Genomic DNA, 25,907 nt, shown 5'->3' with positions numbered 1-25,907 from the left:
GTGCTTGCTATTTCACACAAATACCACTTCATTCCTTCAACTTCTTGGACCTTCTAAATTGGCCCCATGTCTAAATCAGGGTATTTGACACTCCTAGATGACTCTACTGCCTTTCTGCCAGTTAGTTCATCTTCCTAACAAAATCATCAATAGGATTACAGTATCCACTAGCTGCACAATTTATGGGGAAGCACAAGATTAATCTTGTCAGCTGCAATTTATCTTGAACATGTTCATGTTTAGTACTCAAAAACATTGTAACCTTCTCTCAACACAGGAAATACTTAAGGCAGTGTATGTACTTTTTATTTTCCAAAAGCAATTGTCATTTTTCTCATAAAATGTTTATGAACCAAAGTGGCTAAAAGCAATGCCTCAAATAACCAGAAATGACATTTTGTTGATACAAATTGTATCTCTTTTTTTCCTGATTGTATAAAAACAAATGTACAAAACTCATATTAAACTAAGTTCGATACTGACTTTTCATCATAATGTTTGTGGCACTGTGTGTCACAAGAAAGCAGCCTGGTCACGAGGGAGCGATTTCCAAGTAGTAGCTTATAGACAAAGACAATTTTTCAAGGCTTCTTTATTATTATGCACACAGCTATTATGTGTGCAGTTTCAAGCACTATATTGCATAAGTTTTCTTTAGCTTATTAAATTTAATATGTCCCTGCAAAAGGGATTTTGTGTAAAAAGTGTGTTAGTGAATAATCTGCAAGAATCTATAAATGGAGCTGTACAATTCTGAATGCATAAATCTAGTGTGGTTTTTAGTGAAGTTATTAGAGAACTTTTTTTTTATACCGAGGTCTGTATACTTCTTGACTTTTCCATTTTGTCTTTAATTATAAAACAACAAATACAAAGAAGAATTGGAACTTCCTCAGCTCTCTTGATAATAAAGTCAGGCTTCCTTCCTAGGGTTAAGCATATGTCCTTCAGAATACTTACCTCCAAACACTCAGCAGGGTTACTACACAGTGTTTTGTGTGATTTTCAAGGAACAGTGTATTTTGCAAGAGGTGCTTTGTACTTTTAAGTTTTTTCACTGAGTTACTGAACTCCTAGCAAGTTGGTGCCTGTTCAAACCTTAGATTTTGTAAATTTTGTGATTCTTTTTTTGTAATTTTGTTGTCATTTTTATTTCAATCTGAAGAAGTGTGATTCTGGAGTGGTATGGTCAATCCAGGCACCAGAGCCTTTTCAAAGGTAACATTACAGCCATTGCACTCTATCTTAAAGTACAAGGTATGGAAGGGAGAATGACAGATACCTTATGCAAAGGGTCTATAAAACTTTCCCTCTAATAATATAAATATAAAGTACACACACACACTGCTAGTTTTCAGAACACTTTGAAAACCCATTTTTTTCTATTTTAAAACAAATTATCTTTATATGGTAATTCAAACATTGATAACCATTAACCTTTGGCACTGAGCTTTCTTCTAACACAGAAGAGTTCATTTTGAGAGGCAGTTAGTTACTGTTCTATCTATGCTGTAAGTGTGGGACTTTGTACAAATGCCCTTTTTGAGGGCAAACAATTTCAATACACTTTTACTCTGTGAACCAGGTCTGACACTGCACAGGGAAAATAATGTTAAGCTATCCAAAGAGCCCTGCTCAGGTTTCCTCCTAACCCTTCTCTGCCTTCCCCTAATTTTCTTCTCCTCAGGTCTAACACTGAGGAGGGCATAGTCTTAAACTGAAGTGGCACTACAGTTAGTTCTCAATGGAAACCAAACCAGTTCATTTTGGGAAACGGCTTGCCTAAAGTAGTCGATGCCTTTGAAAAGACTTAGCATATTCAATGTCTATCATATTGTAGCTAGCTATATACATAGGCAGAGTGACTATTTCTAGTCCTGGTTTGTATATCACTGAGCTATAGTACTTTGCTTTATCCATTTGTGGGATTAAACAATACTGTTTAATGGTTGTAAACTTTTATAAAACCTCTTTGGGTTTTTTGTTTGACCCAAACATAATGTAAGTCTCAATGACAAAATACACAAAGCCAACCAGAGTTGAGTGGAAATATATCCTGTCCCCAGTTTTGTCTACCCCTGTAATGCAGGTGCAATGCTTTGCAATGTTCTCACTAGCATGAATGTGCTATACTCCTTAACAAGGTTTTAATTTGTTTCACCTATAATCATGATTGAAAATGCTGTATCATTGACAACAATGAACTGTAACCACACTTATTTTCTGCATAAACTATTTGTCTACTAACTACTAATGCCTGTGTTTCTTTAAGAACATCAACAACAAAAGCCATATTACACCTACCTATACACACTCTAGTTCACTTCTAAACTTAAATTTCTATCCTTAGGGAATTTAAATAAAAACTTGAAACTACAAAAAAAATTCTGTCCTTGGAACTTGCATCTTGAGATAAGCTGTAAGGAGAGGGATCTCTCTGAATGAGTTCATCTGAATTTTATCACAATAAGCATATGCCTTCTTCTATCTTTGTATAGTAACACAGCTCCAAGTGTTAATCATCTTGTGTTTCCCACAGGGCTGGACTGGGGCCAGGCCTCCACTCATGGGTCAGAACTAAGTGGAGGCCTCAGGGCCCAGGCTTAGTTTCTCCTCTGAATATTCTCAGGGCCACAAAAATACTCTGTTGGACATGAGTTAACATATCAGAGCTAGAAGCAGCCTGGCACCCTATACGTTACAGAGAAGTCACAGGTGGAATGCTCAGCTGCATCAACTCCATCAAGTTATAGGTGTGGGAACTGAGGCTGCAAGAACTGAAGAGATTTGACTAAGACTGAACAGGGAGTTAGTCACAAAGCCACTACTGGAACCACAGGCTTCATTGCTCCCAGGCCAATGAGCCCTTTATTACAGTGGTGTCTGCTCTTCCCTCAGGCTTTTTAGGAGTTTCCTACCCTCACCCCAACCTCCTTACCCCATGCACAATCCAGGCCAGTCCCATTCTAAAGGCAGAGATGACCACAGTTGCTGCAGGAGAGCCCAGCCTAAGCCTTTCGAAGGGGCTATTCATAAATCTGAGAATATTTCTTTTATCATCTTTTTGGGACTAGGAGTGTTCATCTCTCCTTGTCTTTTTCCTGCCTCCTTTCACATTTCTCAGGCATACATGTATTACGTTTTTAGAACCAAATAGCGACCTGGTCTATACTGGGCTAGGGAAGGACAGAGGAGGAGTACAGTTCCTGTCTTCTAGAACTTGCACTCATGTGAGGAAATGAGGCACACTTACAGAATATGTTAATAAATTAAGACTTTCTTGGAGAGCAGTGGCAGCCTGAGTGTTTGGGGAGTGGTAGAATTCCAAGAAGTGGCAATTCAGTATCCAATGCCTCTCCCTAGTAATAGGTGGGAAATAACTAGTTTGACCATTTCCTTCTCTAGCTCACCTCTCTGGCCTCAGGACCTATCATGTTCCAATTATCCTGGACTCTTCACTGGTGCCCCAACACGCCATACTCTTTCTTATCCCTTCCAAATTTTTACCTTACCTCTACTCTGATTTGCCTTTGAAGACTCACTGATAATGTTACCTCCTCTATTAAGCTGTCCCACCTCCTCCATCAAGCATTGTTAGTGCTTATCCAGTGGGATCTTGAACAATCCCTCTATCTTATCACTTGTTATTTTTCTAATTATGTTGGCATGCAGACTCCTCTACAAATAAGGCAGTTCTTTAGAAACAGAAACTGTGTTCTTCATCACCGATAAATTATCAGAAGGGGTGACTCTCAATTACTGTTGTTGAATTAACAGTATAATCTACATTTCCTTCCCTTGTTCCCCAGTTAAATGTGTACAGTCCAAAGCCTTTTTCTAATCCATCTCTGATCTCTAGTCAGAAAGAAAAGGTCCAAGAGCACTTGCTTCCTGGCTGGTCCTCCCTTACCCCTTTCCCTCACCTGACTCAACCTCTGACCCTATCGTCTAAAGCAGCCCTTCCCAGAGACCTGGCTTCACAAATCCTAGGTTTCAGGACTCCAGCAAATAATGGGCTTTGACTCTGGACCTGAACTAGAAATGAGCTCATATAATCTGTTTCTCATCTTTAGGTCAGTCTTTGAAAGCCAGGGGAAATCACTTTGTCCTAAGTTATACAGACCTGAGTCCTGGGTTCGAGGTCCACTAATCCTGGCATGAACCCACATGGCTCACACATACAAAGCATGGTACACTTTAAAGAGCAATTTCATATCTATTACCTTTTTTCTGATCCTTACAACAAACCTGTGAGGTAAATATTACCCTCCTACAGATGAAGAAGCTGGCATAAGTTACCCAAGGTTGCTCCCATGAGTGGTGGAATTCCCTGGAACCCAGGTCTTTAGGCAGATTTTTTTTGCTTTCTATTCCAGTGATCTCAAACTTCAGCATGCATCAGAATCATGTGGTGATTGTTAAACCAGATTTCTGCCCACCCTTAACCTTTCTGATTCAGGTCAGTAATGGGGTTCAATAATTTGCATTTCTAACAATTACCCAGATAATGCTGATGTTGTAAGAAACTTGGATCTATATACTATTAACTTGTTTTGTGCCCTTGGACAAATCCTTTCTTTTTGTCAGCCTCTGTGTCTCAATGCATAAAATTAGGTGTTAGACCAGCATGATTTCCAAATTTTTGGCAAAAATTATCTTACATACAATACCAATACATACATAATATATAAAATCCAGGCAGCTCCAGAGAAGTGGTAGAGGGTAACCACAAGTTTGCAACACCCATCTCCACATGGAGCAGGTGCTGAGCTACATCATAGAGTACATGTTCATAAATCTCTTGGCTATATGTGGCTTAGATGCTCTGGGATCCTTCAGCTCTGACATTCCACAATGCTGAAAGACAGCATTTACCATTGTGGCAGGGGTGGGAAGATTTGGAGGTAAACTGACTTTGTGTTAACCAGTGCAGGAGACTGCTCCACCCAATCCTAATGCTTGGGTCTACAAAAGATAGGAAATCTTAACCCTGTTGGGCTGTTGGACTGATGGACCCTTTGATAATCTTATTAGATCTGTGGGCCAGTTCTAGAAAAATGATTATATACACATACCCACAAAGATATTCTGGATACCCTTTTAAGAGATGTTGGGGACTTCACAGGGATCCTACCTCAAGTTAACATTTGACAGTGCTCTGGCATAACATTTCCACTAAATTCCTCCTTGGAATTTTCACAGCATAAGCCCTCTCCTTTTTTCATCATTCCTTAGCTCCAAGCTACCCCTTGGGCCAGCTTCTTGTCTGAAATGTTGCCTAGATCTGTCCCTTGCTTCCCCTTGTCTGGGCCCAACTTGGCCCCAGAGAGATGCACACTCTCTTGCTCAGCTATCACTCTCCCCAGAATTGATAATACCATAGCCAGACTTTACCTCAACCTCCACCCTAAAAAAAAAAAAAAAAACAAAGAACTTGTGGCACACCAGAGCTCCCTTAGGGCACTTAGCAGAACATCAGGTTATAATTGGCAACTTTTGTCTTTTCTCACAGGCAGAGGGCTCTGAGGGATGTGAACATGATTTATTCATCCCAGTGTCTTAGCAGCTCAGAGCCGACACAGTGTAGGCACTCGAGTGTCTGAGGGAATTGGGTGACCTCAGAGAAGGAGCTCTGGGTCACTCCATAAGATATTCTCTGTCTCCAATGCCTACTATAGTAAAGTCCACTCTATCTTTCTTGGCCAAAGGAATGGAAAAATAACAAAGGATTTTCTTTGGCTTTCATTTGCTGTTTAGTGCCCAGTGAGGGTAAGCAAGGAAATGAACCAGAAGCCTCCTAGGTAGCATCAGGAAGGCCTGGATCTTCCCACTGTCAGGGAGGTTCTGAGCAGATTCGCCTGATGCTGGCTGGGCTCTATAGACACCAATGCTTCTCTTATGGGGCCTAATGCTTCTAAGTAAGCTGGCCCCATGCTACAGGTCACAGAAATTAAAATGATTTGAATCAGGAAGAAAGTATGAGTGGGGCCTGGTTGTGAAAATGACTGGGGTAGTGGGCCCAAGGGGCAAAAGGACCAAGCTTCTGCTTAAAGTCCTGTTATGATCCCACATTCTCTGCCGCCCCCTAGAATAAAGGGAGAACTACACTGGTTTGTCCCAGCACACATCCCCTCATCTAACAAATATCAAAACTGTTTATTTTTTATTGTTTTTCAAAACAAAATTAAAAAAAAAAACAAAACAGTCAAAATTCCACTCTGATGGAAAGTTGAGCTGATACGGCTGATATGGACTGTCTTCCAGGTTGTTTCATGGAGCATCAAGTGCACTGGGGGAAGAGCAAGGGGACAAGAAGGGCAGGAGTGAGGGACAAAAGGGGCAGGGAATGAATGGGTTGTTGCGCCAGCAGGACTGAATAAACACTTTGCACCAGAATGGGTATCAGAAGAGCTGTAGGCCAGTTTTGAGTCCATGCAGCTGGCCCTGGCTCCAGAGAAGGCCCTCCAAGTTGCTGCTGCCGTTGCTACTGTTGCTGCAGTTGTCACTGCCCATGCCACAGCTCAAGCCAAGGGTGCTGTGGAGAGAGGGGGGAGGGGTCAGTCAGGGAAGGAGGCAGCTTTAGGCTCTAGAAGGGCTAAGGGTATTTGATGCATGTGTGTCTATGGAAAGGACCCACCCTCCTGCCTAGTTTTACAAAGAAGAGTATGGAACAAATCTGAAAAACTATTTCAGATGGCCCCAGGGATAGTTTTGCCTTCCCAATTGCCATCTCAATTGAGATGGAGGGAAGGAGTAGAACTTTTCAAATGAAACTTTATTCAGAGTCCCAGTATATAAACCAGATCAAAGCAGAACTATTTCAGTTGGGGTAGGAGGGAGGACCTGTAACCACCCCACCCCAGGAAGATATTGAAAGTGGCCACCTTAACAGGTCTTTTTCCAAGGCCCTACATCTTGGGGGCCCAGAGTACCCTGAGCTGGATCCCTCCCACGTCCAATAGCTGGTTAAGGCATCCAAGGCCAGGACTGGGCTACAGAGCTAGGCCCAGATCCCATCCCAGGACTGCAAGGTTACTCTAGGGAGAGGACTGCCTTCTCCCTCCCTGGTGCTGCTCAGAACACTCATTTCCCCTGCTTCCTGCAGATCAAAGGTCCTTCCAGGTAGATGAGGGTGACAGCTGAAAGCAAAGCCATCATCCTCCCCTCAGGCAGATCCATGGTTACACTACTGCAGCTGAAACCCTCAGAGATGATCTAGTCCCATCCCAGCCCATCGTCTACCATCTTACAGATAGGGGAACTGAGGCCCAGAGATGAAAAGGGACTTTCTCAAGGCCACACAGTCAAGTCAGGGGTGCAGCTGGGGTGGCATACTTGCTCCAGCAGAGGAAGCCTCCCTACTACAGGAGGTATGGGAGCTGGGCCCACTCCCCTTCCTTTTGGAATTAACAGCTCTACCTACCCACACTTGATACCATGGTGCTCATCAAGCCAGCATTATTCAAGGGGAGAGGAGGTCTTTCAGACATGTGGGCCCCACTCCCAACTATAGACTCTCTGGTTTTCCCAGCTGCCTCATCTCCTCTCTAAGAGGCCTGCTGTCCCCTGGCCTAGGACAGAGAGTCCATAGCACTGCCTTGGCCCTGGCCTGTTGCTGCGGCCCCTGGGTTCTATAGCTCTCTCCCTGAATGTCCAGAGGAAGAGGGGCTCATTTCCCAGGGAGTGGGCAGGCAGCACAGGGGAAGACCCACAGAGGTCTCTCTCTGGTGCTCATAGGATTCTCCCAGTCACAATGGCCCCGCATTCCAGAATGTACAAGCCCTCTGTCTGTTACCAGCAGACACACACACACACACACACACACACTGGATGCAATCTGAGATGGGTGCCAAGCCAGCTCTGTGAGGCTACCTCAATACCACCACCAACCTCGCCCCCCACCACCAACTAGGGACTGGGAGTCCTGGCAAATGCCCAGCCAGGGACTGGAGCTTATCCAACACTCACTTAGGCCCTGACTGGGGGAAGCTACCTTCCCCACCCATCTTGCTTTGTGTCTCTCCCTTCCTCCCTCCCTCCCTCCTGCAGGAGGCAGAGAAAGGGATAAGAATTCCTGCTGCCAGTGGCACTCACCCAGTCTTGCATGTTGGGGGTTCCAGCCGCTGCTCTAGCACAGGCTGGTCCAAAAGATACATGGTGTCATAATTTTCCAGCATAAGCTCTGCTGGGTCCTCAGTCTGACCTGGCATTAGGCCTAAGGGAAAGGTATCCCATCGTACATCTTCTGTGAAGCCAAGGGAGGAAGTAAAAGTGGGTTGATTAGATAGTTCTCAGAGTGGTGTACAGGCCTAACTACACAGTCTACCCACCCATTTCAATTAGCCTCTCAGCATGGGATTTCTGTGCATGTCCAGCCTCACTCCTGTCTGCATCATTTCTCATGAGCTCCTCTCTACCTTCACACTCCCCACCCCTTCCATACTAGGCTATTCACTCTTCATTGCCCTTATCCCCTCTATGTGTTCACACATACCCACACATGCCACCACAACCCACTCCCAAGTCCACACGTGCCATGCACACAACTAAAAACATATTTGTTCTCCCACCTCCCCAGATATGTCCCCAACATAGACATAGACAAGAACAACTTCTTCAGACCTAGCTGTATCACTGCCTCAACTTCTCACCTGCTCTGTACACACATATATTCTGGAGAGTCTGGATACTCCAGAATTCCCACACCTCATCCCCAAACCCAGATACCTCAAGAGTATGTGAAAGGCCTAGATTTCCTGCACATCTACACACAATCCCCACCCCCAACGTGTCTGAATGCCACATCATTTCTTAGTGGCCTTGCATTTAGATAGATACACACACACACACACACACACCCCACCTCAGAGTGTACTCTCTCTCAGAGGTATTATACTCCCCCTGCCCCTTTGCAAGGTCTTACTGCCCCCAGATATACACACACAGAACATCCCTTACCTAGGGAAGGGGTGTCTTATTGCATATCCCAGTCCCCACTGCCATCTAAGTATACACACTTAGGCATATAGACTGACCCTCCATTCAATGAGTGCTCCCAGTTTCACTCTGCCTCCTACACCTCTCATTCACAGGAATACAAGCCAGAAATCTTAATGTCTCTATATTCCCAAATATGTGTATGCCCACACAGAAGCAGCAATGGAAAGAGGGAGAATAAAAGACTTTAATATCCTGCCTTTCCACTTTCATAAACCACTCCCCTACCACCCCAAAGAAATTCCACTTTAGAACAAACCATATCAGGCACAACCGACCCCCTCTGTCCTACCACTTAAACACCCTCTACATAGTATTATAGTAAAGCCTCATCCCCACCCTTACAATGGTGCATCCAGTGTTTTCAAGCAAAGCCTTCATGAGCTCCTCCAAGTGGGTCCAATTTCAGGCCTTCTGCATCTCCTTGGTACCCTAAAAGTTCTCTGTAATAATGCCCTGGCATTCTGGACTAGCTTTTTATGTTATCCACAGAACCACACACCCTGACTCTTTTCCAGGAAGGAAGTTGTGCCTATCTTAATGCCCTGTGTTGCCCTATAAATACAAAGATGCCTTCGCACACAGGGACCACTTTCTCCATGTCTGTCACTGACCCGACCATCTTCCCTCCCCTCCCCATCAGCAGCATCCCCAACCCTGTCTACATCATGGCCCCTGCCTCTCTAGCCTGACATCTGTGTACATGTCCCTCAGTGACAACACAGACACACACAGGCTACCTCTGGATGGTTATCTCACTGCCTGTTCTCACACCTTTATACCCCTACCTCTCATTGCAGAGATACCCCTCCCTCACAGAGATACCTTCTGTCTCACTTAGGTCTCAGTGACCCTGCCTCTTCTTCCAAAAACATACATGACCATGTGTACATCTATGCACAGATTCATAGCATCCACTTCACAATGACTTCACAGTCCCTACTCTCTCTTTCTCACATACTCATACAATTCTGCCTATGTCAATGCCCCTCCCATTCAATATTTACAAAGATCCCAAACACGGCCCTCCTTGTACTAAGGAGTTCTCTGCCACCATGCCTTTCTATATGCAGCATGTTCAGGCAGGTAAACAGACGTAAACATGTTCCCCTACCCCTAGCACTCAGTGCCTTTATGCCCCAGACCTTCCACACATGTCCACATAAGAGCAAAGGCTCCACCTTTCCCCCTAAGTTCCTTCACTGTCTTCCCCATCTCTCCCTATTGTTCCCTAACATGCCTACCCTATGCCACACCCAGTCCCAGCTGTTTTCCTTCCCTCTTTCAGGTTCCATCATACTGACTGCCCTGCATCTACCCCTGCCTCCACGGTATATACATATACACATGCCCACACACACATATACACCAAAATGTTCTTTCCTTCAGGGTCTCCCTGCCTCAAGGTTCCTATCCCCTAACCTAAACAAAGGCACTCAAAACACATCCATTAGCAGGAACAGATTCATACACCCCCACTTTCTTATCACCTAATTCTTTCTTTCCCCCTCTAGGCTTTGTCCCATTAACTTGTATGCTCACCCCAAAGCCACACCACTCCTTATTTTCACTCTTCTGCTTTCCTTTCCACTTCCTCTAACTTAATACCTGTTTTCCTTCTCATATACACAGCAAAATTCTGTCTCATCACCACCCAGCCCTCATGTGTCCATACACATTCACATATAAATAGGAAGCATTATTTGTTTACCTGCTCCTGGATCACTGCATACAAAAAACAAATGCAGAATCATATATATCCACCCATCTCTCACTTTCTCCTCTGTGTTCTGCTGCTCAGTGCCCACACCCACACCATCCCCTCTGAATGTGTTCTCTGCATGAAGCATCCAGTAGCATGATAGCTCTTAGGGCCTGGAAGCTTATATACTGTCCTCAAGGGGAAGAAAGCCAGGTGCCACCCACACACCAGGCTGCCTCCCAGACCTGCCTCATACTGGCTAACTTCTGCTATTTTCCATCTCCTCTAGGGTGGAGGGAAGCCTCAAGAGCCAGCCAGAGAAGGAAGATTGGTGTGAGAGAAAGTGGGTACCAGGCTTCTTACCAGAGCTAATTTGCCATGCAGAGCCCTGTAAAGCTCCTGTTTTCTGGGCCAGGAGCCTGGAATTCTCAGCAGTGGAAGACTCCTCAGTAGAGAAAGGCTCCACCTCCATTCTCTCCTCCTCCTCCTCCTCCTCTTCATCATCATCATCTTCATCCTCCTCCTCATCCCACTTCTGGTCATCGTTTTCCTCTTCCTCCTCCTCCACCTGATTTTCCAATACCTCTTTCTCCTCTTCATTTTTCTGGAGATCATTAAGGCTGCCCTGCTCCTCCTGCTGCTGGGGTTCTTCAGATCCAAAGCTGGAACCAGCTGGTTTGAAGCTCCAATACAGGCTGTCCAGTGTATATGGAGACTTCCCAATGGGGGAGGCCTCTGAGCCCTCCTGTACTAGGCTGTTTTCTCCACTCTGGGTGTAAATGGAACAGATGCGCAGCAGCTTCTCCTGCTCCTCATCTGGAAGGACCTGTCCCATGGCTTTGAAGACACTGAGCAAAGGGAGGGGTGGGGTAAGAAAGATTCAAAATCTCAAGTCACTTTATACTCCAATACTACCTGGTTTGAAGTTGGTCTCTTGAGTTTCCAGACCTAGCTCTGAAAGGCAGTGCAGAAGAACATACAAAAACAGAAAGGGCCCAGGGACCCTGAACAAGCTCTGTGATTCATCTCTGTCGCTCACTTCAATCCTCAGTAAAATGAGGATGGCACTTGACTTATAGGGTTGTTGGGAAGAATAAATAAGATATTTCACATAGAATGCCTGGCATAGTGCCTAGCACACAGTGAGTGGGCATGTAATAAATGATAGCTATTAGTCTGTACTAAATGCTGTGTAAATACACAAACTAGGCAGTAGACCTACAGGGCTGGACATGGGAATGGCAGATCCCTCTCTTCCAATGGCTTAGCTGAGCAATTTGTCCTGAGCTTCAAAGATATGCCTGGAAGTGTGCTGAGCAACTTATACATGGAATACAAAATTTGATCCCTTTTCAGGAACAACTACAGCCCAACCTGGAATGGAGGAAAAGAAAAAAAGTCAGTGGTTGACAAGACAAAGCAAGATGTGGGGTGGGGAGGCCACATGAGCACTGCAGACCTTGGGCACTACAATAGCTGAAGAGAGGCAGAAAGCACAAGGAGGGCAGGAAAGATCAAGGGAGGGCTTTATACAGAGACAAAAGTGAGCACACTGTACTGGGTACACGTAGTGGGAGTAGCTTTGCTCCAGGGGAAGGGCTGTGCTGGGGAGCTGTGGGAGAAAAAGAAGACTGCAAAGGTTAAATGTGTATGTTGGGCACAGGGGGTCACCTGATGACTCTATGCACAGCTGATGGCTCCACCTCTGAAGATCACCATGGTGCCTGTGTAGAGGATGGCCATGTGGAAGATAGACTAGATGGGGAAGCCTGAGGACAGGGAGACCAGGGAGCGAGTGAGGGTTGACCTAGGGCACTGACTATGGAGATGAGGAGAGAAGCCATGAAAGACAGAGTAGGGTTTGGTGGCCGGATGGTAGGAGTTGGGCAAAGGGGAGTTAAAGATGATGATAGTGTGCACCAACAGACACAGAGCCAAAAGGAAGGAGAGCTCCTGGGGAGGAAGAGGATCAACATCCCTTGTACAGCCTCATATAGAACCAGGCACCTGGTCACTGCTGAAGGCATGGATGGAGTGGACAAATAGTTTCCTTCTAGGGGTATTTAGTTTGTGAACTGTGGGTCATTCATGGAGGTTGTCATATGCTTAGCAGGCTATTTGATCACATATGATCTCTGGTCACTGGGGGTAGGGCTGGGGACTAGTGACTCTACTGGGACACCCTTTCTGCATGGCTAATTTCATTACTCCAAGAGGACACTGGCTCAAACTGAAGTGATATCAGCTGGCGGGGAGAAGTTCTTAAAAAGTTTCCAGCCTTGGGGCACCTTGGTGGCTCAGTGGGTTAAGTATCTGCTTTTGGCTCAGGTCATGATCTCGCGGTTCATGGGTTTGAGCCCCACATCAGGCTCTCTGCTTTGCACACAGAGCCCACTTCAGATCCTCTATCCCCCTCTCTCTCTGCCCCTCCCCCACTTGTGCTCACGCTCTTGCTCTGTCTCCAAGAAAATAAAAATAAAAACTTTAAAAAGTTTCCAGCATTTTTGGATGAAAAGCCAGAGAGAAACTCACTGTGGTCCATTAGTATGATTAATAATGAATATTCCCAGGCACTTGATATTGGCAAGATGCTGTATCACCACTGTTTATCATTACCCACATGCTATCTCAAGCTGTCTAGTCTAACCACTGAAGTGTAGGGGTGATATCAATCTTAAAATGCATCTCTCTCCTCAGGTTTGCCTGGTCATAGGTCAGGTTGTAGAAAGAATGCAGATTTTGGACTCTGTCCCACCATCAACAAACTGTGTGACTTTTGGATAAGTTACTTCACTCCTCAGCGTCTCAATGTCTTTTTTACCAAATAAGAAGACTGTTGTGTCACATGATATTACTTCTACAAAAAGCACAGCACCATGTCTGACAGTTATTTGCCAGTGGTATCTTTTATTTTTTTCCTCTCAGGAAAACAAAGCCAAGTTCTGTATGTGCCTACTAATACATACTTTTGCAATTGTGCAATCTAATGGAACATTCATTGTAGAAAGAGACAGGAGTAAGGACAGGATATCTGGATTCTGGTCCCAGCTCTGACTTGCAGACTTACCACTGACTTGTAGCATAATAGCTAGGGTAATCCTGTGTCTCAATCTGTGTATTGGGTGATTAGGACTAGATTCACTGATTATCTTGGAAACGCAGAATCTGTGCACAAGGAGTCATACCCAAGTAAGTCGCAGTTACTGTTGGTATGTGTCGCATCCCTCTGGTATGCTTGGATTGGGAGAAGATCTCTGTGGTCCAGACTTCTCCAAGACCAGCAGCTTCCACTCTGCAGGCACTTAGGATTGGAAAGTACCTTAAAGGCCACCTATCCAAACCTCTGCATGCTGCTCTTTTCATTTCCTCCCCCCATTACATTCACATGGTCTTTCTAGACTTTGAAACTTTGTTTATTCTTTTTCCTGTTGGAATTTCTCAAATGCCCTCACTGTCATGCTTTCTTGAACCCTCCAAACTTTTTTGGTTCTCCTCCCAGTGTCCCACCCATCCATATCACTTCTCTTTAGAGCACACACATCTGTCAATTTAGCTGTTTGGTTCAGTTCCATCTCCTGGAGGTCTTGTCCTGGCTGACATTCTCTATAAAGCCACATTTTTTTTCTTGTAAGCTACCACTGTACCAATGCCATCAGGTTTCAAGAAAGACTTGCTCACTCAATGGAGGGATCAGGGGACTAAGAGGGTCTTGGCATCCAGACTCCCACTTCAATTAGTCCCCAGGCACAGAGTTAGCTCCCACCAAAGACAGCACTGCCGTCAATGAGACAGCAGAGTATAGTTTAGTTCAAGAATGTTTACTGAGGCCTATTTAGGACCTGGATCTATATGGTGTGTTAGGGCACAGATGGCTAATACAGAGCCCTTACCTTTGAAAAGCTTAAGTCTGATAAAGGGAAGGAAACACTATGGTAAGTAGAGATGGTAACACAAAATCTCAGATTTTGAAGTCAGCATGACAGCATATATAGTGAAGATAGGGAGCAGAAGAGGATTACTTCAGGATTGGGATGGGAATAAAATAACCAATTCTCTTTTGGTCTGTGGGCTATCCACGGGGACATGTCTGACACACAGTCAAATATAGGAGGGTGGATCTTGGGGGTAAGGCCAGGACTAGATAAAGAGATTTGGGCCTTGGTACTTTATAGGAACTAGGAAAACAGCACAGGCATTTTAAGAAGGGAGTGGTAAATAGCCATAATGCAGCAACAGACAAGAGTTCACTGGATTTGGTAATTTGGAGGTCTAAGCAGTTTTGGGAGTAAATGTCAAATTATAGCAGGTTGAGGAATAAGAGGGTAGTGAGGAAATCAAGACTATTGAGTATAGACTACTCTTTTGAGATGTTTTAATGGGGGAAGGAAGGAGTGATAAGCTGGTAATAACCCAACACAAGGATGCAGGGTCAAAGGAGATTTTCCTTGTGTTACTACTGTTTTAAGATGAAAAAAAAAAAAAACAAACCGAGGCATGTTCATAGGTTGAAAATTAAGAGTGACTAGAGCAAAGGAGAGGCAGGGGTAAGGGCCCAGAGACGCTGGCAGAGGTGGCTCCAGGGCATAGATGGAAGAGCAGGCTTTGAGATGGGACAAAGCCACCTCATCCCAAGATTAGCAAGATGGTTGAATGTAGCCGCAGATTAGTTCACGAGGACTGGACCTCAGGTTGAGGGGGCCTTCCTGGATGTTTTCCTGTGCTTGAGGAAGCTAGGGTGAAATGGGAGAGGGGGAGGGGCTTGAGGTCAGTGGTAAGGGTTTAGAAAAGTGGGGAAATGGGAGAGAAAGTGGGCAGACAACAAGTAAAAGAGAACAGTTCAGACAAGCTGAACTGAGGCCTGCCTGAGATTAAAAATCATACTACTGTAATGGCATCAATCCACAGTGATATGTGTTTTTTTCCAGCAGAGCTCAGCTACCCAGGCTGAGGAATAGGGGAAGCAGAGTGGGTCATATCAATCCCAGCTCAGGGGTTTGCAAGTCAGATACACCAAAGGATGGGCAGAGCAGAGGGTCCTGATCATGAGTGGTTGAAGCAATGAACAAAAGATAGGATGGAGGGGAAGCAAGGTTGAAGGAGAGAGGAAATGGAGGAATGGAGGTCTCGATGCAGGCAAAGGGCTAACATCATGGGATGCAAGGATGAGAAAATGTAGGTCAAGAGGTTATGGTCACTGAGAAGAATGTTGGGATGTCAGGTTTCAGAGGCAGAGGAGCTCTGAATGATGGAAATGGGTTGCTGAGTGTAGTGGAAAATGAAGGTCACTAGAGTTGAAGAGCTGAAGAGTATCAGATGAGACACTCAAATGAAACAGATATTGCTCCAGAAAGCAAGAAGATAATTGTGTGCTAAAGGCTTCCATGAATATGAGGGAAGTGGCTCAGGGTCAGAATATGAAAGAGAAAAGGAAAGGGAGACAACCACAGGTATTTACAGGAACCAGTGCAATATTCAGTTTGACTACAGCACCCAGGGTAGACTGGGTAAAGGGGAATACAGGAGGTATGGTTACCATGATAGGTTGGGACAGAATCTGAAAGATGTTTGAATGTCAGGCTAAGAAGCCTAGAGGATGGCAATAGGAAGCCACTGAAAATCAGTGAGCACCTATGAAAGGCACACAAATGAGAGGCATAACAAAGGAGAACAGCACTGGGCTCAGAGTCAGAAGACTGGGTTCAGTAATAAACAGCAGCTACCATTTATTGTGCACTTACTCTGTACAGGCCACTGTGCTAAGCACTCTGGGGTGGAAGGGGGCATAGATTATCTCATTCATTCTCATACTGGACTCAGTTCAGCCAGGTCTTAAGCTGTGTGACCTTAGGCAAGAATACCATGCCTCTCCCCTATCTGGGACTCAGATCTCCCACCTGTTAGTAGGAGGGGAATGGGATTCAGAGTCTTTTGCAAGAGCCCAGTCCAACTCTGCCACCCTAGGGCTGTGTGGCCCTGAGGCCAGGGCCTCACCCTCTTACCAGATGGAATTCAAGACACTTACAGCTGAAGGAGTTGGGAGCTAGCCCAGCAAGGTGAGCCCAAGCAGGACTCAACCACCCGGGGCCAGTCAAGGGAGGCAGAGCAGTTGAATAGCCTCCAGCTCCTTCTTGCTTCCCACTGGCTTGCAGAAAATCGGCGGGCATTCCGTCCTGACAGAGAAGAGAGGGTTTGAGGAGAAGGAAAAAGTAAGCCCCCCACCCAACCTTGTACTTTTAAAAGCTTGGCTCTGTCCCTCCCTATTCCCCTGACTCCCCACTCTATTCCTCCCAATTGCTCAAGCATTTAGGCCCTTGTGTCCCAGACCGAGTTTAGTTGGCCCTGAGAAAAAAAAGCTACAAGATTTGTCCACTGCTATTGTGGTGCCCTCCTGGGCAAGCCTAAACCTTTAACAAGAAATGTGTCAGCCTGGTGCTATTCAGCTGAGAGCTGAGAACAATGGCAGATGCTCCTGCCTGGGCTGTGTTAGGCCCTGAGACTAGGGCCAGACTCTCTCACCAGTCTTGGTGTTAGCCACAATCAGTTCAATGGTCCATCTGAGGATGTAGGTGGGCCGGATCCCACTGTCCCCCAAGGTTGGCAGCTCGGAGAACATCCTCTCTAGCAGGGCCTGCGTGAAGGTCTGGGAATGCAGACCCCTGAGCAGGGGCTGCCAGAATTGAGAAAACGGCTTTGGCACCAGGATGTCACTCAAGTCCATGTTCTCTGGTTTGTGAGGGATATAGGTTGATAAGGAAAGGGGAGGCAGGGGCCAATGGGAGACCGGGAAGGAGGAGAGGGAAAAAGGCAGGGAAGAAAGAAGAAAATGAGAGGGAGAGAGAAGGTGTAGAGGAAGGGGAAGAGAGAGAGGGAGGAGGGGGGCCCACCAACAACAGAGTTGCCACCAGAGAACAGAAAGAGAAGAGCAGAACAGCAAGGAGAGAAACCAGTTAGTATCTGGCAACCAACTGATTTAAAACAGAGTATTTAAAAAAAGCTCTGGTTCTAGCTTCAGCTTTGTCAATAACTCACTGTGTAACTTTGGGTCAGTACCTTCCCCTCTCTGGACCTCAGTCTGCCCATCTGTAACATGAGGATGTTGAACTAGATGACCTCACAAGGCCCTTCCAGTTCTGCTGTTCTAGCTCACTAGCAAGCGACTAAATCACAATTAACATAGCACAATAATAACATTAAGACTTATCCCATCCCATCCCATCCCATCCCATCCCATCCCATCCCATCCACCCCACCTAATTCCAGACCACCTAAGAGTAGCCCAGAAACTGAGTACCAGTGGGGCTACTTGTCCTGCTCATCTGAGACAGGCTTCCAGAGGCTATGGAATGGCAGGAAACAGCCTTTGCCTTCCAGTTCTGGGCCACCCAGCCACCAGTAAACACAGTACTCTAAGACTGAAGTAAGTCCCCAGGACCATACCTTCATAGTCTATCTGCAAAGCTGCCAACTGTTCAAATGTGGGGATAAGAAAGCCATCATCCAGAAAAGCATCCAACACAGCCTCCCTGAAGCAAGATGACAATTAAGCCAACTAAGCAGAGAGAAGACCCTCTTCTACCCCCCACCCACTCCCAAGGCACCTTATGCCTCTGACTCAGGTGGGCAAAGCAGCATGGGGGGAAGCGGGAAGCAAAGGTAACTGACAGTTGGATCTCATGCCTCAGCCTTCTGGGACAGAGGATGGGTCAGAGACTGGGATCAGTGGATTCTGAACAAACATTTACCAAGCACATGCTGATCTAATGCCCATAATGAGGGCAGTAGCAGCTGAACAAGCCTGAAAACACAGATGGAGAAAAGTCCCAGGCCCACAGAGAGTTAAATGCCTAAGGTCACAGAGTCAAGGGCTTTTAGACTTTAGCTACTACTCAGTCTTTTTGTTTCTCTTGACAGTCCTCCAATCTCTTATCCTTCCTCTTCTACATGGTTGCCCTCTTTCAGATCCTAGAAGCAGAAACTTTGGGGACTCAGTTGCTGGAGTAAACATAATCCTTAATCTCAGGGACCTCAAGAACCTAGAACTAAATTATAGAGGTTGAAAGTGTAGCTAAAAGTGAAACCAACAACAGCCAGCTGTATTCTCCTGAGCGAGCAGTTTCTCCAAGAGAGAGTCCCCTAGCTGACCAGGCCTAGAGGTAGAACATCAGTTCCCAAGGTGACTCAATGCCCAGAGGCATTGTCAGATCATGTTGTCATGCTCAGATCCCTCCCTCCACCAGGCTTGAGGTGGAAAGGGATATCCTTCCTTCCATCTCCCACCTCCTCAGGTCAGTATCCAGGAAGAGCACTTAAAGCAGCCAGCCAATTGCCTGCTCAGCATAACCAGGCAGACATTACAATACAGAGGTACAGGAATAGTTGTCACAACTGCTGGGTGGCCTGTGCTGAAGGGTGCCAAGAAACCTAGGGTGGGCAGACACTGATAAAACATCTTTGGAACTAGTAATATCCTGGGAATGAAGAAGACTCTCAGGGCAATCCCAACCTGCACTGCAGGCTCCCAGTCAGGCCCACCCTACCACATATACAACCTTTCTAATACTCTCTGTCCCATCCCAGATTTCTTCCAACTCCTCCTAGTTTGGAAGGCCTAGCAATGCTTTCATTGGTTCTTAGTGGAAGGTTCCCCAAAGTCCTTTCCAGGTGAATTTAGGTAGCAAGAGCCAAGAACCAGGTAGGAAAGGAATGGATAGACACTGTTTGCTCTGGATTGAACTGAGCAGTATTTTGAGGGTAGGGGGGAAAGAAGGCTCATGGCCACACTAAGCAGGGAAGGACTTACTCTTTCAAAGAGCCAGACCCTGGGAAGGCCTCTCCTTTGTTCCCCTAACCACAACTATTCAAGGGATTAATACTCCCTGATTGCAGTTCAAAAAGATCTGCAGTGCCCACCATATCTTTTACCTCAAAGTTGGACAAAGGCTAGACAGTGAAGTGGTAAAGAGATGAAAGGCTTTTCCTACTTGCCCAGAGCTCCACATGCCACTTGACACAGAGGAACAAAGCTGGCCAGGGGACTGATGACAGCAGACATTCCTGTCTCTGGTCATTTTAGTGATTCAGAGTAGGCAATCTCTACCTGGTAGCTGGGAGGGCCAAGGGAAGGGGGTCATGCAGAACACAGGTCACCCCACAGGGGATCAGGATTATCCCTAAGATTTCCTTATAGCAGAGGTTGGCAAGCTGGGATATGGAAACCTATTTCAGTGAGGCGGCTAGAGTAGGCAGCCCCTAATTATCTAGTTACACACCTGTTCTCACATGTAATGCCCTTGAGCTCTGCCAGGATGCATTCTACAGGTGGAGACAGGTTGTTCCATGCCTTAACAGCCTGAGGTAAATACCTAAATTTCTCAAGCACCTGCCAGCAAAGAGGTTACCATGAGAAAGGTGGTTCAGCCGGGCAACCCTCTCCCACCCTTCAAGGATCCCTTCCCATAGGACCTCTCAGTACCTCCCTTCAGGGGTAGGACCACAACTCCCTTACTGACCCCACAATTAAAATTATCCTGACCTTCAAATGCCAGACTTTATTTTCTTCTTCCACCTCCCTCCTCCTCTTGAATTTCCTGTGGCTCCCAATCACCAGACACCCCAATACTGAGATGTACAGTGGGGCATTTTGTTGGAATGGGGCCAGAGACAATTGGGCCCAGGAATTAGGGGAAGCAATAGGTTATGGAAGAAAGGGAATCAGATGACCAAGATTCGAATTCTGGTTCTATCGCTAACTACATATGTGACCTGGGGTCAGTCCCTTCACTAATCTGTGGTTTCAATTCCTTCATCTGTGAAAAGGGTCAAGCTGAATGGTTTCTAAGCTACCTCCCTTCCTGCTAAAATAGCAACCCTCAAGTTCACCTGATCTAGGAAAGTTCCTGGGTGCCATATGCTTATCAGCTGCAGTACTGCAGGACTATGCAACCACCTATGCCCAGTTGTTCCCTACCACCCAGTGGGGCAGATATCCACAAACTTCCATCATCTGCTCTCTTCCATCGGTGTGAAGGGTCAGCAAACTGGATTCTGCTTCTCTTGTTTCCTTCCTAGTTCCCCCCTTTCTCTTTCTGAGAAGTTCCCTCAAGCTCTGCCACTTTTCTTTCAAATTCCTTCTCAGGACTTCTCTCAGGAAGCTGGCAAGAAGGAAGAAATGGCTGGGGCAAATGAAAATACACAAAGTCAAGGGTGCTTTCTTACCTTAAACTGCTCCTCTTCGTATAATACCAGCAGTTCTCGGGCTCTTTCTGAAAACAGAGTATGAAAACAGATAGGGCAGCCCAGCCCTCTGTTCCTCATGGGACTCTGAGTCCTTCTCACCTTATTTCTTGAGTTGTAAATTTGGAACTAGAATTCTTGCCTCTCCTACTTCACAGGGTTCAAGAGAAATGGTATGTGACAGTAACTTTTTTAAGCTAAAACTCACTACAACCCCAGAGGATATGCTAAGCCAGGGAAATAACCAGTGTCAACCCTAAGTCTGAGTCTTCCAGACTCTTGAGCCCCTCTATACTGCCTCTGCCCCCCAAGGACACCTACCATATAGCTCTTTATGTCTCAGAGCCTTTTCCCAATGTGAATCAACCTCTTTGTTGCTTTCACTGTTTCCATCAACCCTGACATCCAGTTCTGCACCTTTCCCCTTATCCTTAGGCTCTGTTCTCTGTTCTGTGATGTCATCAACAACAATGTTTTTATCTTCCTCTTGGTCTTCTTCATCTGTCTCTTCCCTATCCTCCTCCAACTCCCAGGTTTCTCTCAGGCTATTCTCCAGTTGGCGGCACCAGTATGTCTTCTGGAGCCAATTCAGAACAAAATAACAGCCTAAACGAGGGGAGGAAGAAAGGAAGTGTCATATGACTAGCCATAGGCAAACAGCTCCTAGCAGGCCCCCAGCCTCATAAGCATTATGGGAAGACCCCAGGGAAGAGGCTTAACTCTAAGAAGGCACACATCTCAAATATCTAGAAGCAGCCATTCTTGCTCTGGGTTATCTCCCTGTTCTTTGCTTTCTCATGCTCACCAGCAACTTTCCTAGAAGAAACTAATACCAGTATTAGAGATGGGATGCCAAAAATAACATAGGGCTGGCAAGTGAAAGAATAGGGACCCAGACCCACTAGCTAGTTACATGGCCTTGGCTGAGTCTCTTCTCTTTTCTAGATCTCAGTTTCCCCAACATGACAGGGCTAGGCTGAATCAGTTAGGATAGGGTGTCTAAAGAACCTCTGGGTTCATGACATTTGATGGCTCACACCTCTCAGCCTGCCTTCCATTCCCCTCTTTAGGCAAAAAATTTAAGGGGATGCCAAAAATTAAAGTAATCAAGATATCAAAACAGGATCAGAATAGCATCCTGCCAAGCCATAGTGGAGTCTGAAGCAAAAGGAAAAATGAGTAATGGTAATCCTGTCTTTACTTAATTTTTTGACATTTTGTTCATTGTGGGTTTTTCCACATTAAAATGTTATTTAATTCAATTACTGAGCTTTTGACACCCACTTAAAGTTTGTGCCCAAAACAAGTGCTTCACTTGCCTCTCCCTAGTTCTGGCTCTGATACCAGTTAAAGACCCTCCTCCTTCTCCCTCTCCCCACAGTGCCACCCAGTCCAGGCTCCTGGACTTAACTATGATAGATATACTTCCTTAAGTCTCACCTCTGCGGCAGTCATTTATATGGGGCATTTTCTTATGAGTCAACTCATGGCGAAGTTCAACAATCCAATCCGGAATGTTTACCTGATTGTGAGGGAGGTGTGAGTACAGAAATCAGACAATATTAAAGTTGGAAGGGACCACAGAGATGAATTAGCCTGGCCTCCCTGCATTTGACAGAGAAATTGAGGTCTTGATGAGGTTCCAGTCTTAGTGGCAGAGCCAAGATTATAAACAAGGTCTCCTTATTCTTTTTACTCTGTGTAGATGATCTTGAAAATCAGGAAAGATATCTGCCTCCTCCAACCACCAATGACCCTCTTCCAATAAAGAGATTCCTATGAATGGGCATTAACAATCACCTCCAGCCTTCCTCTGCCTTGTCTGTATTAGTCTGAATCCTTGGGTACCCTTTATCCTTCCTCCCTCTCTCCCATACCCCTTTTCAGGAAGTTCTCTTGATGACTGAGAACCTGCCTGCCCTCTGGGCCTCTACACACCTCATATACTCACTCAGGACAGGAATGTCAGGCCTTTTCATGCTGCTTGGTTGGGTTTATCTCCTGCCTCAGACTGCCAGCTCCCAGAAGGCAGGCATTGTGACTGCCACCTCTTTCTTGTCCTCACCCGGTGGAGCATTCCAGTGCCTTAGCTTCACTGGCCTACTCCAAACAAGCTGGAAAAGCCAAGCCACTGAATATAGCAGCTATGAGCAAGGGAGCAAGTCTGCTACTTTCAAGCTGGAGGCTGAGGCTCTGGGGTTCTTGCTTGGCTTGGCTGGTAGTGGTGGGATGAGCTAGTCTGACTGCATGCCCACATCACCCCATGCCCCATTTAGTAAGGCAATTTTGTCATACACACCTCCTGAGCCAGGAACTTGAGAGGGAGCTTGACAAACTTTGTCTTCCTCTCGGAAATGAGATTCACAAACCTGGGGTTGGGGAAGAAATAAGTGGCATAGCCCAAGGAACTGTTTTACTCAAACCAGTGGGGCTTCAAAACACCTTGCTGAGTTACTGACACCTTGCATTTCTACAACCTTTCCAATAACTGTTCTGTCTTGTTCTTATGACTGGTATCAGCCAGCACAGGGATGTCTGCCCTGTACTGAAGCCATACAGATGAATAAGATACTGCTCTGGCCTTGAAGAGGTCAGTCTAGGATAAATATTCATGGCACGATATAACATACTATGCTAGATAATATTTTATAAATGCTAAAACAAAAGACTATCTACATCAAATGATATGGGGAGCCCACCTAAATGATGGATAAGATAAAAAGAACTAGGGAGGACCTCAATGCACACAAAGGAAATAGCAGGAGATGAACAGACTTCAACAGATGAGAAAATTCAGTGGCAGCCTTTTTCCTGATGTGTATGAAACAGCTAGAATCACTCTGAATTACTTTGTAAATCAGGAATTCCCCGCCCATGTGTCCACTTCAACTCAGCAACCTTTCAGTGTTCATGGACAAAAGGGGAACATGATGGTGCTAGGTATATATGAGGGAAGGGTTGAAAAGTCCACATTAAGTCATAGCCAAGGACATCAAACCAGAGAAGTTCGTCTGGGTAAAGGGTAAGAAAAAAAATTAAATTGTCAAAGCTGGAAGAGACTCACTGAGATCACTTGGTCTAAACCACCCCTACCCCACATTCCAGAAAAAGAAGGAAAGAAAAATGGAGGATAGAAGGCTCTCAGGAAAAAAAAAAAAAAAAAAAAAGAGGAATGTGTGTTGACAGGGTGTACCAAAAGCTGTCAAATCAAACCACAGCGTGACCCATAAAGAGGGACACATGGGGCTTTTTGTTTCAGGTAGCACGTAAAGCCAAGCTTTGCTTATCAAGTGCTACCCCCACCCCCATTCCTCTACCCACCCCGACTCCTACCCCTGTACATCTTACCTGACCAACGCCATGCCATAGAGCAGTCTAAGTTCATCAGTGCCCAAGCCACCAGTTACATCCATGAGCTTACAGCGTACCAGGTCAGCAGTAGAAGCCACTGCCAGGGGGAGTTCGTTGCCTAACCTAAAGGGCCACAATCCAGCACCATCACAAAGGTCCCTTACCCTGATCCACCCTCCCCCTCAGAACCTAGGTTGCTGTAAGTTATTCCAATTATATAACTGAACTATCTCAAGAGTGCATGACAGGACACAAATCAAGTGGGAAGGGGGAGGATAATGTCCCTAGGATCCAATAGTATACAGCGCATGAGAGGCTGGCTAGGGTATACAAAGGACACCTAACTGCTAGGCAATCAACCAAAAATTAAATGTGGACATACCTCTTTCTTTCACTCTACAACTTCAACTCATTCAGTTAGAGAAGACCTTATCCTTTGCTCCCCAATCTTACCAACTGGACTGAGGCGCCCCATTCAAACGTGGTTTTGTTAGCAAGCACCCCCACCCCAGCTCAATTCAACTCAGAAATACACCCTAGATTGTTAACCTACTCCTTAAACCCTGGCTCAGCAACGCTGGTCCCTACAGCACCATCCCCAAGATGGAAGAATGTAAGGGTTAAAGCTAGATTTAAGAAGAGGTGGCTGAGGCACACTCCCTTTCTTTCTTTCTGCAAACGGGATTAGTACCAAAACTTGGCTGCTTGACTTTCCCCCAGGCTCTTGGGAAAGGGGCAACGCCCAAACCACTCATAAGGACGTTAGACATTTAGGAGAAGATTGCAGAATAGGGCCTTTATAAGAATCCTACAAAGAAGAGTTGAGGCTCCACCAGCATGCAAGAGGGCTGAGCCTGCATCCTTACCTGCTTCTCCACACGGTGATGCGGTTCAGGGCGTACCGCTGCAATTTATGGTCGTCACAGAACAGATATACCATCACCTGATCCCACTCGGCCCTACTGAGCCAGGCGACCACGATGCGCTGGGCCCAAAGTGGTGACGACCCTTTCTCTTTGACGCACTTCCCGCACCACGCACTCCACACGCGATCCATCCCCTAAGGACCCACACCTGTCCAGGCCCCCGGATTCCCACCGGACACTGGCCTGCAGGCCCCCAGATTCCCACCGGACTGCAGGCCTTGTACTGGACCGAGTGGCTTTCAGTTCAACGTGCTACCCTCGCTCCAAACCACCGCCCTGCCAGCAGCCAATGGAAAAGCGTGACCCAGACGCAAGCCCGCCTTCCAGAGTTAACGTGGCAAATCGTAACACGAGGGCTGGAGCCAACCTCACCACAAATTGGGGGCACAGCCTCGCCAGCCGGAAGTGTTCTTTTCTCAAAGCAACCGTACCGGCTGCAACCGTTCAGCCTCAAGGTTCCGCTAATTTCCTGGTTGCTAATGAGCTTCAGTCCCAGACCCTGAGGACACGTCTAAACTTAGAGAGGAATTTTAGTTTGCGCCCTTTGGCAGGCAGGGGAAAGATCTTGGTCATTCTGTGTACTGGGATGCGTTTGTAAGTATGTTTTCATTACAATGAATCAGCACCTGACCCAGAAAAACACTATGGACACTGAAGCAAGACTACAGAGAAAATATTGAAATATTTAAAGTTGGGTT

General features: G+C 46.0%; 1 protein-coding gene across 4 annotated transcripts; it reads right to left on the bottom strand.

Annotated features, from left to right (window-relative positions):
• Positions 1–2,145: 2,145 nt before the first annotated feature.
• On the bottom strand, positions 2,146–25,536 carry LAS1L (LAS1 like ribosome biogenesis factor). Of its 4 annotated transcripts, none has more exons than XM_081793311.1 (14): positions 25,150–25,529; positions 24,281–24,406; positions 23,232–23,301; positions 22,373–22,454; positions 21,350–21,538; positions 20,915–20,961; positions 19,969–20,078; positions 18,137–18,222; positions 17,729–17,779; positions 17,216–17,422; positions 16,722–16,869; positions 11,063–11,547; positions 8,095–8,245; positions 2,146–6,535 (listed from the first exon to the last, which is right to left on the bottom strand). In XM_081793311.1, the coding sequence occupies exons 1-14, from the start codon at positions 25,338–25,340 to the stop codon at positions 6,403–6,405; spliced, it is 2,076 nt and encodes a 691-aa protein (XP_081649437.1). In that variant the 5' UTR covers positions 25,341–25,529; the 3' UTR covers positions 2,146–6,402. The 4 variants fall into 4 exon arrangements, with proteins under 4 accessions (XP_081649437.1, XP_081649435.1, XP_081649436.1 ...); XM_081793309.1 differs by having other exon boundaries at positions 21,254–21,538; positions 25,150–25,526; XM_081793310.1 differs by lacking the exon at positions 17,729–17,779 and having other exon boundaries at positions 21,254–21,538; positions 25,150–25,523.
• Between the last annotated feature and the right edge of the window lie 371 nt (positions 25,537–25,907).

Source organism: Panthera onca, chromosome X (assembly GCF_046562875.1).
Source record: "Panthera onca isolate mPanOnc1 chromosome X, mPanOnc1 haplotype 2, whole genome shotgun sequence".
NCBI lineage: Eukaryota > Metazoa > Chordata > Mammalia > Carnivora > Felidae > Panthera > Panthera onca.
This window is presented reverse-complemented; position numbering and strand designations above follow the sequence as displayed.